General features: G+C 33.0%; 3 protein-coding genes across 4 annotated transcripts; all 3 read left to right on the forward strand.

Annotated features, from left to right (window-relative positions):
• Nucleotides 1-1,368: 1,368 nt before the first annotated feature.
• LOC125877750 (pentatricopeptide repeat-containing protein At4g38150-like) lies at nucleotides 1,369-2,409 on the forward strand. The gene has a single exon (XM_049558987.1). The coding sequence runs from the start codon at nucleotides 1,427-1,429 to the stop codon at nucleotides 2,393-2,395; it is 969 nt and encodes a 322-aa protein (XP_049414944.1). The 5' UTR covers nucleotides 1,369-1,426; the 3' UTR covers nucleotides 2,396-2,409.
• A 1,965-nt stretch (nucleotides 2,410-4,374) lies between these two features.
• On the forward strand, nucleotides 4,375-11,963 carry LOC125877728 (uncharacterized). 2 transcript variants are annotated; one of them, XM_049558954.1, is made up of 8 exons: nucleotides 4,375-4,665; nucleotides 4,825-4,963; nucleotides 5,075-5,270; nucleotides 7,859-7,932; nucleotides 9,862-10,011; nucleotides 10,391-10,676; nucleotides 11,085-11,318; nucleotides 11,407-11,963. In XM_049558954.1, exons 3-8 carry the CDS (start codon nucleotides 5,124-5,126, stop codon nucleotides 11,773-11,775), a joined length of 1,260 nt encoding a protein of 419 aa, XP_049414911.1. In that variant the 5' UTR covers nucleotides 4,375-4,665; nucleotides 4,825-4,963; nucleotides 5,075-5,123; the 3' UTR covers nucleotides 11,776-11,963. The 2 variants fall into 2 exon arrangements, with proteins under 2 accessions (XP_049414911.1, XP_049414921.1); XM_049558964.1 differs by having other exon boundaries at nucleotides 5,082-5,270.
• A 2,927-nt stretch (nucleotides 11,964-14,890) lies between these two features.
• LOC125853646 (uncharacterized) lies at nucleotides 14,891-15,700 on the forward strand. The gene is made up of 2 exons (XM_049533369.1): nucleotides 14,891-14,899; nucleotides 14,979-15,700. Exons 1-2 carry the CDS (start codon nucleotides 14,891-14,893, stop codon nucleotides 15,492-15,494), a joined length of 525 nt encoding a protein of 174 aa, XP_049389326.1. The 3' UTR covers nucleotides 15,495-15,700.
• Nucleotides 15,701-19,521: the final 3,821 nt, after the last annotated feature.

Here is a 19,521-nt window from a genome sequence, read left to right on the forward strand (position 1 = left end):
TATTTAGTTGTCCATTTTGACAAATCAAGAAAGGACAACAAATTTTTTCCTATTATACCCTTATTTACACTTCTTGAAAATTGTAAAAGTGTATGTTGTTTCCCTCCAATTTATTTCACTTGAATTCAAATAAGTGGTTGTAATTTTGAAGTGAAAAGTTGTCATAAGGGTAAAATTGTAACTTCACTGTGTTAATCATTGTTGCCTTAATCTGTGTGTCATTTCTAAAGTGGACAACTAAAAAGGGACGGAGGGAGTATCAATCTACCCTTTTTAAAATTTACATGTGAAATTTCACTAGTATGATGTTATTGCTTATATTGATAAGGCAGAGGAGTTTAACCAAAATAATCATATTTATCAATCGGATGACTTGTACTTATATAGGCCCCGTTTGGCCATAGATTTCCCAAATAATATTTGGGAAAAAATTTGGCAATTAGTGTTTGTCCATACAATTTGCCATTATTTGGCAAATATTTTTGGCAAATATCCTAAATTCCCAAATACTAGTTTTTTCTAGTATTTGGGCCAAATCTCATTATTTGGGATCTTTTGAAAATTGAAATTTTACACCAAACTTTTATCTTTTACAAAAACACCCTCTATAGTAGTTGTTTGCGTTGTATTGCATAATTTTTTACGTGAACACCAAAGTAGTGATGAAATATTCAGTGAATATGAAAGTGATGATATGGTTGTTGATGAAAATGATAAACAATCGGCTCAAGGTAACAAAGTCATGTGCTTTGTCTACTTCACGATGTATGAAATGATGTTTGTTGCACTCACTCCAAACTACCACATTGCTCTAGTGGCATGAAAACTACTTGTTATTTGTTGCAACGAAGATCCAATTGACTTGTAATACAAACTTATGCTTAGTTTTGATAGTTTTTAAAACTTATGGGTATAAATCATATTTTTCTAAAAAAGTGAAATATATTTCACAAATACTATGGCCAAACACATGGTGAAATTTCACCCAAATTTTTACCCAAATAATATTTGCCAAGAATATTTGGAAATCTATGGCCAAAAGCTAGCATAATCATATTTATCAATCGGATGACTTGTACTTATAGAGATGATCAGAATTTTAGAATTTTTTTCCAAAAATAATAATAAAACTTCACGTGTTCAAACAAATTTTGAGACGCAATTTGCCCTATCATATACTCAAATTTAAGATGACCATTGAATAAATTTATTAATTTTCGTAACAATATCGCTTCTTTCTGAAAATAAGAAAAACACTCATTTGCCGTTTTAATTTGTTTAGCTTAGTTATTATTTGGATAGTTTAAAAAAAGTAAATTTTTACTATAATTTTATAAAATACTTTTTAAATATTTTGATTTAGCCGTTCCAACTTCTAGTCTTTTCGCTGCTATTCACATTTGACGTTCTACTCCCCACATCGCCGATGGCCGGAATAACCATTGCCCGGTGGCTCACCGTCTCTCCAGCGCCGTCATTCTCCCTAATTCGCCGATTTCTCTCCCCCTATGCCCTTTGTTTCCACTACAGTTCCTCTCTCCCTACCCTAATCCCCAAAACAGTTTCCTTTTTATCAGTCTCCACAACTAACGCATTCAGAAGCAGACCATTTTCCACCACAACCCCGGAAACTCCAATTTCGATTAACTCTACTTTAGTTCCTCCGAAGCGCAACACTTTAGTCAATTTCTCGCTATCTGATTCAGAAGACTCTGATACTGAGGCGGACACGAAAGAGGAAACAAAATCGTCGACTAAGCAAATAGATAAATCCAAATTACCACCACCATACGACCCATTTAACAAGAAACCCGTAATTGAGGAACCCGAAGACCTGACAAACTTGCAAGAAGTGTTTCAGAAAATACGTTCAGAGGGGATGATCAACAATGCGGTGAAGATGTTCGACGGATTGTCTAAGGACGGACTGACCCACGAGGCCTTGGAGCTTTTCTCTCAAATCAAGGACAAGAACCAAATGCCAGATGTAGTGGCTCATACGGCTGTGATCGAGGCATACGCCAATGCAGGGCAGCCCAAGGAGGCTCACAAAGTTTACCTACGGATGCTGTCATCTGGAGTGCTGCCGAATGCGTATACATATAGCGTGCTGATCAAGTCATTGGCGGAGAGTGGAGAAGAGAAGTTTGTAAAAGAGGCGAAGAAGTATGTGTTGGAGATGGTGGAGAAAAGGGGAATGAAGCCCAATGCAGCAACTTGTTTGGGTAGTTTTGAAGGGCTGGTGAATGCAGGGATGGAGGAAGAAGGAAAAGAGTTATTGGAGATAGTGAAGAGCAAAGGAGCCGTGCCTGAAGAGAGCAAGATGAGAGATGTGTTGAGGAATAAAAGAGGGTTAGTTTATCGGACCATAATGCAGGTTTTCTATGGCAAATAAAAGATGATTTTTTTGGTTTATGGCTCTTTGTTGTGTAGACTGTTGTTGATATTTTTCATATGGAAGCAGCTTATCACAAGAGATGCAGAGAACTGTGTGCTTATGGAAATTTGATTTTTTAGTTTTTGGCCCAGGATTCAGAATCTAGCTGTAATTTTCTTTCTAACTGATGAATGTTATACAGTATCTGGATTCAACAAAATCTTCTACCAAAAGACTCATGAAAAGCTTCAGCATTGATCTTTCTGTATGAAGTTATTCGACGAACTCCATCAAGCATAGCCACCACTATCTCAGTTGGCGATTCCAAAACCTCTAAAAAAAACAGATGGAGGACTAGCAAATTCAAATTTGCATCCAACATCATGTTCAAGCTAGATCTGATAGTTAATTTCTGGCTATGATGATGGTACATCAGAAAATACCAGTGCCTTCCTTTCCTACACGTTCCGTTTATGAACGAATTCTGCTTTCCTTTCCCCCCATGAACCACCGAGTTACTTAAGTTGTGATCGTTCGACTAGAGGGATGACCAGAAGTCTCTGTATCATCAGGTTGTACGTAATGGATTTTACATGAACCAAAAAGTAAATTAGGCCATAAGATCATTGTTGTTACTGGCTTCAGACATATGCAGACCGTAGAACTGCAACTAAGAAACACTTTTGAAGCAGCAAGTTATAACTATTGTCTTTTGTTTTCTCTAAAGTGACATATGCAAACCTTTGACCAAAATGTCGTCTAATTTTTGTAAATGACTAGTATTGTTTGAATTTCTATATTGAAAGAGGCTATAATAGACTCTTGTGGTCCGACTTTTCATTAGATCTCACACTTATCTAAAACTTAGTACATAAGATGCTTTTAAAGCTACGCATTGGGATGTCAGAATCAAAGAGGATAGATACAATTTGTGATGGTTGGTTGTCCAAAGACAAATTCCAGAATGTTAGAAAAGTAGTTGAGAATGTCTATTTGATTAGCTCTACTCGTCTTTGCTCGTATTCCTCGTTGAATACAATGGTAGTCTTAACTCTTAATAGCTAAGTATTTAACAATTTGTTTTACAATACATGCTAGTATAGTTATTACTTGCATTTTATCTTTAATTAAATCTAACACTGTCTAAAAATCCCATCTGTGAGTCATCTCCTTATTCGAAGCTCACGTTGAAAATCCGACTAAATCTAAATCATGCATTGCAGTAACCATTCAGGGGATGACACTCCCAACAAGATTTTTTCCATACTTAGGACTGAAACCCAAAATCTATGATTTAGAATAGAGCAGTTCCACCACCAATGTTTAATGTACTACCATTTGATCATCAAGTTTATGTTATCACTTTATTGATAAGTGCATTATGATTGTGATTTTCATAATAAGAAAATAAAGCATATAAGCCCTACACAAGTATTACACACACGAATCGATCCAAATTTATCCTTATATGACATTTATAATCTTATTTTCCGCTTTTTAAATTATAATACAATCAGTACACAATTTTAATAATCATGAGCTATCATTTTTTTTTTTTTTGATTTAAGAAGGAAACATTATTCTGGTAGTTTGACGATCAATTACTATAGTTATTATGTGAAATGCAAATTTATCAACGTAAATGGTGCAACAGGAAAAAGTTAATCCAACTCGATACAACTGTTTTTTTAAATTTCCCCAATATTCTATTCTTATGCTTGCAACAAAAATATAGTAATAAGCAAGTCTTGAAAAATATATACTTTATAAAAAAAGAAAAGACAAAAAATGTGGATGATTAGTGATTGTTAATAATTGATTTTATTATGTTAAAATAATTATGAAATCAGAGACAACTCAACAATATATATCTGTTAATTCTTAGATGAATGCCACTCGTCTTTTTCTACGAAACAAAAGTTGCAGTTAGAAAGGAAAAACAAACAAAATAAGATTTATCCTTTTCTTTCTGACTGTAAAAAGATTTATCATTTCTTGGCAAGTTTTCTTCTGTGGCTTCTACCGATCTGTGTTTTTCCATTAGTAATATAATATAATATAAGTTTTCCCCCTAAAGCCGCCATTATTGCTTCCCTGTCCCACAATCAGCAATTCACTAACAACGCTTTCTTTTCGCCTAACATTTTTTTTCTTGATTTTTCTAGTCGCAGATCTATATAGTTCCGTCATATTCATCAAACTTCACTTTCTCCGACGATTTCATTGGGAGAAAGTGACCCAATTGGGTACTGTTCTTTAATTTCTTTTACCCAGATTGCATCGATAAGGTTAGTGGGTCTTTACCTTTTCTGCAGACGCGCTAATTTTTTATTTATTTTGGGTAAACCCCAGTTGGGATTTTTAAATCTTGTATACATTCAATGGGTTGTGTAATTTTTTAACGGAATAGTTTTCTTAATAAGTTCAAGATTTTGTTATTCGGTTAGGGTTTCCCGATTTCCCGAGGTTGGTGTACATTCAATCAAAGGTGAAAAGCGAAGCATTCAATTGTAGCAAGAGTTTCTGCTATTTGGGGAAGAAGAGAAGTGTCTAAACATAGGGGTTTTGAGTTCTTTCTTCAGTACTGTAAGTGGATTCTTGGTTTACAGATGGATATACCTAAATTGTTGGTTTCTTTTATCTGTTTATTTTTCAATTAATTTTAGTAATGGTACTGATTTTGATTATATTTCTAAGGTTTCAGAGAAGGGTGTTTGTGTTTGATGCTTGGTAGCCTGTGGAACAAATGGCTCCCATATTCTATATCCTCATTGCGTTGCCTTGCACAGTTGGTGCCATTGGACTGGCGCTTTTGCACATATACAGGCATCTTTTGAATTACACTGAGCCTACTTATCAAAGATACATTGTCCGTATCATCTTTATGGTTCCTGTGAGTGTTTTTTCTCTCTTTATTCTTCTTCTTGATCAAACCAGTAAAAGTAGTGTGTTTCTTTTCTCTTGACACTTAACAATGAGCAAGGGCGGACTACTTACTGTTTCTAATCATCCGGTCCACTATGACGCTGATGCAGTGTATGAGTGTAGTAATTGAAGTTCTTTGTAGTGGCAAGGAATGGGAGAAACTTATGTTTAGGACATCCATGGTAGCTCTTTTTCACATGGCAGTGGAGCTAGTTTACTCTATTTCTATCACTCCTTTCCAATTTATACAACATTGTTTTCATTTTCAGACCTTCCAGGATATTTGACACCTTTCCATTTTATACAACTTTCAGGATTTCAAATTGTAATGTTGAATGTGATATTTTTTTTGTCAAGCCAGCTTTCAGTCTTTACCCTAATACTCTTTTTCACAATCTCAATTATGAATCGATATCATATACTCTATTGAATGTGACTCTACTGTATGTGAGCGTAATAAATCCATCTTCTTACCTAGCTGATTAGAAATTCGGGCAGCTATGTTGGTAATTGTTGAAGTGTGTGACCATCTCAACACGCCCCCCGCACGTGCAGGCTTGATTATTTTTTCATATACCAAGCATGTGGAATTTTTTTTTAAATTTGGGTGGCGGTGAGATTCGATCATAGGACCTCTGCCTGCTTTGATACCATGTTGAAGTGTGCGACCATCTCATCTAAAAGCTTAAGCTGTTAGAGAGAGCACTCTTTTAATAGTTAATTATATTCTCAACATAAACAAAGGGTTTTGTTTTCTTGAAGAAATCAGTTTCCATGATAATCATCCTCACATGTAGTCTTCATCTTTGCCTCTAGGCTTATTGATACACCTCACAAGCCTGTAGGTGATTGGTGAATCTCATGTAGTTATGAGCCATAGGATATCAAAAAGCCATCCCTATACTTTGCATAAAGTGTTTTTAAGTATTGAGATTGAGGTTTTCTGGATTAGGAATCAACTTTTAGCTTGTGAAGTTATATGCTATCCAATTGTTGAACTTGATTGTTATATTGCTGTGCTATCAATTATAACAGGCTTCAATAATGAATAATTATATGAGTATTTTCGCTGGGCTTGAGTGGACACCTAAACCAACAGGGAAATAGTAGGCTGTAATTGTATGACTGCACCTAAATCCCATCTTAGTGGAGAGCTAGTTCTTGTGGTTAGGGAAGCTTGAACACTGTGATGGCTTAATTTGTGAATAGTGTATATGCAGACACTTCTTCGAGACTAGGCTATCATAATGAGTAGTGTTTTTTTTTTGAACAATTCTGAAATTTTGCGAAAAATATAATAGAATTAATAAATAACTTTCAAAACTTGCTGGTTAAAGTTTTTGTGAAGAAGCGTATGCTTTAAAGACATCTTCAATTTTTTTTTGAAGTGGTTTGAATGTGAGATCAACTGAGTATGTTGTTGTTTTGAATGTATATTTCAATGAAAAGTTCTTGTACTAACAAAATACTCACTTTTCAAGAAACTAGAAGTATTCAAACAAGGTTATTCTTTTTCCTTCAAAAAGCTTTCTCTTTAAAGTTATCCAAACTGCTTGTAGTTACCTAATTTGGCTCTGTGTTGGTATAATGCTTTGACCAATAAACCTCATTGTATTTAAAATTATGTAGGTCAAAAGTAGGGATCAAGTTGCTTTGTGAACAGATTCATATTTCATACTGTCATTTGTTAATATTAGATGAAACTTAAAAGAGTAGTCATCCCGTTGGAGGTGGATTGTCCATAGGTTCTGGCAAAGACTAAATAGTATAGTAGGTGAGTTAAATCTGGAAAAGCCGAACAACTAGTGTTGAAGATGTGGAACAAAGGTATTTGTTAAATTATAGTAGAAGGAAATATCTTTTAAGGGGGTCTATCGGAAATGACGCCTCTCTACCCCATAAAGGTAGAGGTAAGCTTTGTAACCTATTCTTCCCATACCCACTTGTGAGATCAGACTGGTTATGTTGTTGTTGTAGTAGGAAATATGTGCATGGTAGGATTTCAAATTCATCAACACTTAGTGCTATTAATTTCCATAGATCTTTGTATACTAAAGGAAGAATTAATTTTGTGAGTGTTCCTAAATGGAGTTCAGAATCTGAATGTGGTGCTTAATGTGCACTTGTACTATCAACAGTTTCCGTCGACTAATAAATAAAATCCCAGCACCGAGAGTGTTTTCGAAATGGTGGTTATCTTATTTTTGAAATGGGAATGATGGTTACTCTTATTTTACTAAAATCCCAGTACCCTAGTGTATGATTTTTTTATAATTGTTGTTTCAGATAGTGCAAAATAAAGGTAAACTATAGATGCCACATGCATTGAATGTACCCCAACAGGTTATGAATCTTTATGGATCTTAAAATCAGAATATAATCTGGATGTTATGGTGTTTGACTTTCCAATAACATGAGAATGCAATTTTTTTCCTATATGACCTTAACAAATATAGTTTCTGAACTAGCTTGACTCTGAGCTGCATATTTCATTGTGCTATACTTTTTGTTGAGTTCCACGCTAATGTTTAAAATTCTACTTTTCTCCTTCGACAGGTTTATGCATTAACGTCATTCTTGTCGCTCATCCTAAATGAGAGAGCCATCTATTTCAATTCCATTCGTGAAATGTAAGTACTGTTCAAGTTTGTATTTCGTGGCTTAATGCATATTTTTATTCTTGATGTTATTATAATATGACTGCCCATTGTTGCTCCATGGAATGGTGCCCCTGCCTTTTCTCTCTGCATTCTGAACTTTTGTGACACGTAGCAGTCATGAATACTGATGGGGTAATTGTAGTCGTGAATCGGCTCTATGATGCGGAGAAACATGTATTTGTTCTTAACTTAATGAAGATCCTCTTTCTATGACCAAGTTTCTATTTGTTGACTTCTAAAATCTTTGCAGCACACATAGCTGGGTAATAGTTATAAGTTCTGTGAGTTCAACAAGATTGTTGTACGTCAAAAACTCAATGACATAAACACACACTTCCAACTATTCTACTGGATATATGCTACCTATCACAAGTACCGAGTAACTTTGTTGACAAGGTTAGGCAAGTCAGAAGAAATCACCTTATATCTTTTGTCTGCTAGAATTTGATCCATGGTCTGTAGGTTTTCACTCACTTCATTGATACCTTTGGGCTTTGGGTGCCATATGTCAAAAAATTCTACTTTTTAATTCTATATAGCCTACAGTGTATTATACTTTGAAATATGGATATGCATCCTCAGGCCCAGTTGCTTGACTTGGTATACGTGCCTATCTGCATTATGGCTGTGTGTGCTATAAAGCCTTTGCAAAAATATTGATTGATATTTGAAAATCCAAATTGAATTGATTACACAATGTTTTATCATCTTTAAGCTGAAGAAGAAATTCACTTTATGCTTTGTTCAACCACACAGTGTGTTGACATTTTCTGATATGGCACTCATGCGTCCAAGATTTATTTGAGCTGTCAAGTTAATTACCCAACTTGTAGACTGCTACTGATAGATAAAGTCAGCAAAAACCAAGAAGCTTGATGCATCTTAAACCTAAAACCTTGAAGAATGTCAGGGAAAGCCTTCAAATTTGTCAAAACAACGTAAGATATAGTTGACAGATGCCGATATGTAAAATAATTATGACTTGGAAGAGGTGTCATCTTCTTGGACAGAAGATCGGCTTAAATATCCAAACCTTGTGAGCCAGACTTCTCTGGATGTCTGCTAAGTATCCATTTCATTGAAACTTTTGAAGGAGAAGGTCTCTTAGCTGAAAATGTTAAAATATACTTAAATACCCTAACGGAACCGTTCTTTAACCAACCTGAGCCTTTATGACCATAGGCGTCTTTACCGCTCATTTTATCCAACAAGACCGTCTCTCCAGGGACTTCTGAAAGCTACTCTTGCTGTCTTACTCATTTATCCAACTAGCCCATCTAACCAAGAGTAGTGTAAATTCTATTGTCTAATTCACCTCTTTACATTACTACAATTATCAACATCAGTCTTCAACATATTATAAGTTTTTTCAGTTCCTTTTCTAAAACACCCGGATTCTCACTGAACGTTCCTTACAGCCCAATCTTATCTCTACATTGATTTACAAATCTCTAAACAGACAAAAAGGATTCTTGGCAAACAATCAACTTCATATAAATGTACCAACATATCTATCTCTTCTTCCAACTAGTTATTGCCTATATGAACCTTTTGCTTTTCTTGCATTCTATTCATTTGCAATCCGCATGGACTCCGAGAGATTATAGGTTGTTTGAGACATAGTTTTCCATGTGATTTTACCTTTACCTCATTCCTTTCTTAGTCCATCTTCGTTCTTCATGATATGTCTTAACTGCATATGATGGTCTACATAGGAAAAAACTTCAGCCTTTTTTGTTTTCTGTGCTAGTAAATTGACCTAACATATAATAGGTGGAAAGGAGTAGTTGATGAATGATTTATATGATTATGTATCTTTTATATTTGAACTTATGTCTAACCTCTTATGGTGAAATTTTTTTGTTAATTTTGATTATTTAGTTTCTAATTTCCTTTCAGATATGAGGCGTGGGTCATATATAATTTTCTATCACTCTGCTTGGCATGGGTTGGTGGCCCAGGGGCTGTTGTTCTAAGTTTGAGTGGTCGAATTCTAAAGCCAAATTGGTGTCTGATGACCTGCTGCTTTCCTCCGCTTCCTTTGGATGGGTAAGTTGTGCTTATGCATGAAGCCACTTCTATTTGGTCAATGAAGAGCTATTCCTTTGAGAATTCTCCAGCATGAACCATTTCTTAAAAAATATATATATTACTCACAGTTCTATGTAGGCGACTCATTTTTTGCGCTTTGTGTGATTGAATGCATTGCATTTCTACACTTGAATTTGAGATGACTCCTTAAATTTCGATTGAAATAGTGATTCCCTTGATATCTATGACCAAACTATTGTCCCTTATTTAACACTTCAATTATGTAGGTCTCCATGTTGTGATGTTGTTAATTCATTTAAATGACTGTACTTTAAATCTCTTGTTTTTTATGTTTATTTATTTGAAATGTATTTCTGATAATGTTAAAGCTATGCAGGCGCTTTATCCGAAGGTGTAAGCAGGGGTGTTTGCAGTTTGTGATTCTCAAGCCCATATTAGTGCTCGTTACAATCATACTATATGTAAAAGGAAAATATGAGGATGGAAATTTCAGTCCAAGCCAATCATACCTCTACCTCACAATTATATATACTATCTCATACTCAATGGCACTTTATGCGTTGGCTTTGTTTTACGTGGCATGCAAAGATCTGCTCCGTCCATTTAATCCAGTTCCAAAGTTCATCATTATAAAATCCGTCGTATTCCTTACGTACTGGCAGGTAACTCCCCCGATTTGCTCAGTTACATGTTATTTTCTCACTTTTCTGTTGACTAAGCAAAATATAATTCAGTTTTTGACTACTGAACACTTTTTGGTTTCACCAAATCCGGCATATTAGCTTAAAATGATATTATCTCCGCTGTCCCGTTTTCTGTGGCACATTTTTCTCTTAGTATGTACCCGAAAACTGATTCTTTGCACTTTCTGGAAACTATTAAATCTTACCATCTCCATTTCACCCTTAACGATACCACTTTTTGAGACTGACCCACTTCAGTTTTTTCTCCTTTCAAAAATTTTACTGAAATCACAGAAATTGACTGTCTTTTGTTCCATCTATTATAATTTACTGTGTAGAATGATGTTTCTAGGTATTCGAATCATTCTTTTTAACTTCCTTTGTCAGGGTGTTCTGGTGTTTCTTGCTGCAAAGTCCGAACTTATTAAAGATACCGAGGAAGCTGCTGAATTCCAGAATTTTATAATTTGTGTTGAGATGCTTATTGCAGCTTTTGCTCATCTTTATGCATTCCCATACAAGGAATATGCTGGCGCAAATATTGGTCCTCCTCGTGGTTTTACTGCTAGCCTTGGACATGCCCTTATGCTAAATGACTTTTACCATGACACGGTTCACCAGGTAAGGCAGACACTTGCTCATTTTCACTTGTGCTGTATGTGTACTCCACATGTGTCCTAACAAATGTTATTTGCTTCCATGAATGCAGTTTGCTCCTACTTATCATGATTATGTTCTTTATAATCACGGTGATGCTGAAGAAGGGGGTGCAACAAAGTACAGGGCAAGGACTTTTGTCCCAACTGGCCCAGAGATGGATACTGTTAGGAAAAACAAGCACATAATTGGGAACAAACAGGAAGATGTACAATTATCTACTCTCTCCCCATCTGCTAATAACAACAATCCACAAAATCCTGTTGCAGGCCAGCAAACAGGGAAATCGGAGGCAATGAACTACTCTTTGCTTATGGATGCGTCAACTAATGTTTCAGCACCCTATGACCTATCACTGATTGATGTAGACATTTCAACTTATCCATCTAAGGTACCTGCAGCCAATCCTGGGTCAAGGTGATGCTATTGAATTTCCAACCATGTGTGGATTTAATTTGTTGGGAATCAGATATGGCCAGCGTCACACGTGACCTGACCTGACCCGAGTATGTCGCTGTGAAGCTCACAGTTGTAACTTTAGTTTGTAAATGTAGGCAAAGCTAGTTTTCTACCATGTACTTTTGATTGTTTGTTCCCATTTCCATATGTTAGTGTAATTAGAGAAACCTCAGTTATGTTACATTTGGATGTGTTTTAACACAAGCTCATCATATTTTATCCGTCTTTTAATTCAATTATCTGAATGATTGGATTGCTTTTGGGCACTAATCTGTGTTGCACTGTTGTTCTGAAATGATTCATTTGGAGTTGAGAGTGTTGATTGAATAATAAATGCCACTTACATTTTGGTTAAGCAGTTTGGTCTTGTGACCCTTCCAATAAATTCTCAATAAAATAAAGAAGTGGAATTGTGTGAATTGCGATTGATTTAACCCTTCATGTAAAAAGTATAAGATCTTCGACTAAAATGTTTACCTCACCAAATTTAAGTAGTAGTATTTGTTTTGTTTAAAAGCAGGTTATCATGTATAGTTGGGTAATATCACAACCAGACACATGTTATGTTATATCAGAATAATGTCTATGGTGTACGTTATTGGTTTTGAGAGACGTGACTAATATATACCACAGGCCATATACTTGGTTGCAGAAATGTAACCACCTCTTTTAAGTGGTATTTCAATATTTGTGCCAAACACGGCTCTCACTACGTCTTATCTGAGTGAAAAATGGCTTATATGTATACATTCACATTGAATTAAGCATATTGTTTTTTATGGTGGGAAAAAAAAGAATAACAAGCTGGGAAGAAGAAAATCGGTATCTTTTAACTGTGATACACAAAGCGTTTTCCTTTTTTATCTGACCAACAGTTTCATGCCACGACTTTTAGTCAGTTAAACCAAGCTAAAAGTATAATTGAACCTCAAAACTGTTTTTTAAATTTAATTTATTGGTCAACACAAATTGCTTCTCACCAAAAATTCTTTTTTTAAGTTAATTTTAGAAGTTTGACTAGTTTATTTCAAGAGGATTCATATATATTATCATTGGTCTATTTTTCTTGGGGGGGAGGGGGTAAAATAGAAGATAGCAGTACTCTAGCACGAGAACAACATATGGAAGTATTTTATGTAGTTGGACATGAAAATAAGCTTGCTTTTTGGTTGAACAAAAGATTGACAAACTACTAGTTGAGCAAATTATAATACCTTCAAATCATCATACTATATATTCTAATGATTATCCCTACTTGTGATTGTTCAATTAATTAGTCGTCTCTTGCAATATTAATATTCATATTAATTAATGCATGAATCAAGATATCTTCTTTTTACTGTTTAGTCGCAAGCAATCGTATGATTCACGCTTAAGGAAACTAGCTCCCACTTAATTGAGATCTCAACATTCTTATATTATAATATTATTAGTTTTTAATTATAATTAGCTTAATTGCTTCATGTTTAGATTTGAAGACGCATATTCAGGCTATGGTGACCATTTGGTTATTAAAGTGATACAGTATTTTATTTTATGAATTTTAAATGACCAAACAAAGTTATGTGATTTTGATGTAACAAATATAATAATTTAGGATACAAGTAATTAGTATTTGGTTTTGCTGCTAATGCTTGTACTGAAAGACATACACAAATGTAAGGGATTGGTTACACCTATTCTGATTAATAAAATCTGAATTTTATGTTTATCCAAACTCTCTTTCTTTGAGTTGCTACATATCTTAAATTATTATTATTTTTTTGCAAGAAACATATGAATTCAATGGGGTTTAAGAAATCCATTTTATCTTTGATTCTTCCTTAAGATTAGTCTATCCTAATAATAATTGGATTACCTAAACCTCTATGACCATGTAATTTACGATTCATGACTTGGTAAAACACATTTGAGTACGTTGGAACATATTTTCTATTTTAAGTGAATTTTCAAATGATTATTATATTTTCTACATTACGAATTTATTCAGAAAGTGAAAGAAGAAGTATAAATTCAGGTAAATAAATAAATAAAATAAAATAGAGACTTAATTAGGAAGACTAGAACATTTATTATATAACAAAATATAAACAGTATAAAAATCGTGTACCATTCTCAAATTGCATGCCTGAATTAAATGATGAAATGAAGAAAATTAAATGGGAGAATATCCTATATCATGCTTTCATTAATTTACTCTTGCAATAAATCAAAACAAAGGAGAATATATTCTCAAAATTTTATATAGTAGTATTTATTTTCCAAAAAATACAAAATAAAGTAAGTCAAAAGTAACTGACGTGGGTGAGTTATGCCACGTCTCAAATAGAAAAAAACAGATCCTAACTGTTTAAATTGCCTAACATGCAAAAACATACAAAAAAACGTCACGTGATTTTCTCTCTGAAACTTCTTTCAATTTCCCACGATACCCTCAACTGTCACGTGACCTCCTTAAAAAAGTCACCTATTCCGTATTTGCATTTTCTCTCTTTCTTTTTTTTTCTAGCTATCAGACGACTTTGTTTATGTACTCAACAATTCAGAGATTGATTTAGCAAAATTAGTGTTCAAATTTTAGTGGAGAAATATTAGTCTACCTGAATTTTAATGAATAAAATTATTTTTTATGTTTCAATTTATTTGTCTAGTGAATGTAAAAAACACTTTTGAATCTAATGATTTTTAAATTAGACATATGTTAAATATATCAAAAATGTTCTTTTATTTTGTGGTGACATGTGAAAAATTAGAATTAATTTTTTTTTTAAAGTATTCTTTTTGAAATAGATCAAGGTTCGTTTGTTAAACTAAGAAAAATAAAAATTTAACTTAATAAATTTTCATATATTTTTGTTAAATTAGCTTAAAAAGTAAAACACTTTCTAATTTTACCAAACATTTTGAAGTGATTAAAAATTATTTTAGGTTAAAAACATCTAAAATAGGTCTACTAATACATGCCTGGAATAGAAATTAGGACAAATAAATTGAAACACCATTAATTTTTTTTTTAAAAAAATAAATCTAAAGGTATAAATAGATTATTTTTTTTTTAAAAAAAAGGTCAAACAAGCATGGGAAAAGTAAAAAAGGAGGAAAAAAAAAGGCGGAGTTGCTACAAAATGAAGGCACATCCTTACGACGGCGTTATGGTCCGTAAAGCAAACATTAATAGATTGCAGAGCAGAGCATGACCTAAAAAAAAAAAAACAGAGCATTCAGACTCCAACTAACCAACCCCTCTCTTCCCTAAATTCACGACCATTATATACCACCACTACTCTTCCTTCTTCCTCCCCACTACACAACTCCTCTTTCTCTCTCTCTCTATATATATGTATGGCTCTAAAACACATGTCTTATGGGGCAGTAAACATGTTCAGAACAGAAACAGGGTACACAGACATAGAAAAGAGACAGCTTTTCTTGAGAAGCTATCAATTCAGCAGGAAGAAGAGTGTGGGTGAAAGGATAAAGAAATCTTTCTTTAGAGTCAAAAGGGTGATTTGGGTAAAGCTTAGATCAGCAAGAAAAATCAGGAAATTGGTTTGGTTGAGACTCAAATATGGTATCTTTGGGTATAGAAGAAGAAGGTTTTTTCGTCGAATTCAAAATTCAAGTTACTATAATACTAGTAGTGGTATTACTACTGGATGGTCATCCTCTTGTTTCTGGTAGGATTATGAACTTCTGTTAATTAAGTTATTTTATTTTTTAGTAATTTTTTTTTTTTTTGGTTTATTTAGGATTTAATTATGTAATGGGTTGTGTTTTAACTCTACCATGAACATTAGAACATGCCCAAATCTTGAAGTTCTATCTCTAGTTACTTTTAACGTATGTATACATAATTTTTAGTCTAGTCAAAAGTATATTGTTAACAATTTTATCAGTTCTCTTTTTATATTTAAATTTCTGGTGTTGAATTCAGAGTTTAAATCAGATGAATGGACAGTCAAAAAATAGAATTGTTTGGTGTGTTAGTATAATAATATGAGGAGTCCATAGGTAGATTTTGCTCCGATTTTGAAATTGAAGCTTGAAAAATTGAGTTTTGATGTTGTGCTTTCTAAATTTGAAGTTTCGTGTGTGGAGGCCCCAAAACTGGCTAAAATTTCATCCCCGAACAAATATTTAAACTTACATTTATAAAATCTGAGCTTAATTCGTGTGTACATGTTATGCTCAGTAGCAGTTTTGGGTAGATGATACCATTAATTTAAGCAAAACAACTTGAAAGAAAGAAGTAGGTAAAGAATGAGAAAGAATCTGAAATCTATTAAAATGCCTCAATACTTTAGGACCACAAAAAATAAATGCCAAGTGGTATCAAATGTATCATCTCTTAATAAATTAACATTAGTAAAGTTCCTTTTTTTTATTGATATCACATAATTTTGAATGGGAAGTTTAATTAGGCTGTACATAAGGTATGTATTTTGAATACTTTTCTTGTTGAATACATGCAGTTAAGATTATTGTTTGCCATAAAAATCAGGTTGTAGTGATTATTTAATCATGTATGGAATGTCATTATGCAGAATTGTTTAAGTAATAATTAATTGTTAAAATCTGAAGAATCAAGAAAAAGATTGATGCCAACTGTTAGTTTTTGTGCATTAATTACTATTGGAAGTTTGCACATGAATCTAGGCTTTTTCTAAACGTTTTTTTGTAAATTTTTTAGTCTAATTTTAGGGAAAGCTGCCATGGTTGAAGCCAAAAAGGAGACATTAATCACACAACCCCAACTTCTTTTTTGTGACTTTTTCCACTTGGGAAGTTGAGAAAAGAGGAAAATAAGATGCATGCATATTTGAAAAGAACTTTCTTAAGAAAATTAAGTCCCAAATTTGAGGGTAATGCTAAATGGCCAGAAAATTTAAAAATTCTGTAGTATCTTTTTTATTTTAAAATAAATTGATCTTTTTTTTTTTTTTTTTAGTTAAAAGGTATTAAAGTTAAAAGGGTAAACATGTTCAAAAAGGTAAATATCATTTTTGCCAAATTCTGACTAAATTTTCTGGTCAGAAGAATTTTTCCCAAATTTAAACACCATTGGGTTTATGGAAAGTACAATAGCACTACTAGTATACAATGTTGAACAAGGTAGGTAGGAACAAATAAACTAGCATCGGCTAGTGGTCAACAAAATAAGTTATGTAACATATAGAGACACAAAATGTTGGTGGTAATTATATTATTTTCATAGTTTTGAACTTTTGGTGGAAAAAATAATCAGATACTTATATTAACATCGACTAGATAATAAATATCTGATGAAATAATGTGCGTGAATTGACTCAAATACCCTAATCATTTAAAAAGGTGTAAGTCTTTTAGCTGATTTGTAAGGACAATTATGAGGTGGTGTCATTTGTCTATATTTAGCTTCCTTTTTTTCATCTAAATTGCGTGTGCTAAATTTATTGCTTTTACTTCTACTTTATAGTTTTGACCAAATTAAACACATTTGCGCGACTTTAGGTTGGATATGCTATTGAAATATTTAAAAAAACTCCTTCCCAATTCACCATCTTACCTCATCTTATTAGGGTTGATTTGACCAGTACCTAAGACGTTAAGAAATCCAATATTAGGGTGTGTTTGGTGCAAAGGGAAATGTTTTTTTAAGAAAAAAAATAAGTGAGTTTTCTAATTTATTTGCTTGTGTTTAATACGTAAGTAAAAAATATTATTCTAAATCATTTGTTAGACAAATAATATGGGAATTTGGTGGATATGCGCAATTGAGTTTCATGTCTGATGGATCTGATCTATAGTTAAGGAGCAATACATATCAAAAGGTTCGAAGAAGGGTAAGGGTGGGGTTGTAGGGGGATATGGGGTACGGGGTTGGGGTGAAGATGTGATATGTTAGAGGGTAGGGAGGAAACAATTAATGTGTAATGCCATTTGAAAAACTTTTTTTTTCTCACTTTTTAAGAAACTTGATCTGAAAATATTTTTCAAAAATTTCGACCAACCGAACAAAATAAAAAAGAAAATGTTTTCCTCACAAACCCTTAATTTAGTTTTCTACAACAGTGATACGAAGTTGTTAGTAATTGTTTCTTTTCACACTTCAAAGTTGGTATAACCACACGATTAGCCTGACTTACGTTTATCTTGTGTATCAAACAAATACTACAAAAACTTGATATTACAATTACCAAGCAAATAGCTAGTGATTCTTTTATAGTATTAATTTACATTAACAGATATATGATTGCTCTTTTAGCAGACTTGAACTAAACCGGAACTTCTACCACTCTTTAGATTATAATTATTTAGTACAAGTAAATTGTACATGTAATTATCACATGGTGCATCATGCACATGACTTTATATATCATAAGGTTTTGACCTATCTCAATTATAACTAGTAGTACTTAATATTTATTTACTTAAAGGCTAAGATCATAGACTTTTATGGTTTAAACCAAACCTTTCCACGTACAAAATCTTGAGGGGACTTTAATGTTGACATCCTCGTGTCAAAATTTCCATTGTGTTACATGATAATTATTTTCATATATATATATATATATATAGTAGCTATACATGGCCAGCAATTAAATTTTTTAATCAGACAGTGGTTTGGTTCTAGGGATTTGACTATTATGTGATTAAATTAAGACAAGTGACGTGAGACGAATAAGAAAGATTGCTCATTAGTCTGAATCCAGTTTGGTCTTTCTACATTTAGGTCCTCTATGTGAAAAATTGATTATTAAATATAGATTCATATCACTCTTACCTTTATTTCCAAAGTTAATCAAATAAGTAATCACATAAAATTGACGTTTGGCATATATTAAATATTTTGGCATAGCCATCTGACATTTTGTATTCATTGACCTTACTAATCTAAATTCACATTGCACAGGCCTCATTAAAGGAGAAAGTATTTCCTATCACGAATTTCTCCATCCTCAAAGATCAAACTCTAAACATTTGGTTTAAGGGTGAAGGAAGGAGCGTCGAAGAAAAATTGAATCAAACTCAAAAATCAAATCAATGTAAAATCGTACATATGATCTATGACTTGGAAAAGGGACAAACAATATTTGATTGATTAGGTAAAATATCAAACTAAACTAACAACTTAGATATACTATAGTCCATATGACCATTAATGTAAATTTTAATAAAGATACATTTTATATATATATATAATAACATATTCATGGTGCTTTCTCGAGTCCTCTATTCTTCTATAGAAAAGAAATGTGATTAATTTATTATTTTATTAATTGAGATTAGATTGAAAATTCTATGGATATATTATCATGTATAGTAGGATTGTTGTTTGATCTATGGAAACCTGGTTCCACCACGGAATGTATAGTACGATTGTTGTTTCATCTACGACAAGTGAAAATTATCATGTCTCATAATTGAATTTCTCACATATTGATATATATATATTGTTCGATACTTCCAAATCATAAACGGAAATGTGAAATGTTGTATCCTTAGCACTAGTAGATTGAGCGGAATCAATTTATACTTCATGTGATTTTTTTATTTTGTTTTAAATATCGAATAAAAAATACTAACTTATTTAATTTGACGGATTTCATCGTCCCATCACACTCTTTGTAATTGAGCTTTAAAATTTACTATTTTTACTTTCTTAAATACCGTATCAATTCTAAACAAATTAAAACGTAGGAATGGAGTAATTTTATTTGGTCAACAT

The sequence above is a fragment of the Solanum stenotomum genome, chromosome 1, assembly GCF_019186545.1.
Source record: "Solanum stenotomum isolate F172 chromosome 1, ASM1918654v1, whole genome shotgun sequence".
Classification (NCBI taxonomy): Eukaryota; Viridiplantae; Streptophyta; class Magnoliopsida; order Solanales; family Solanaceae; genus Solanum; species Solanum stenotomum.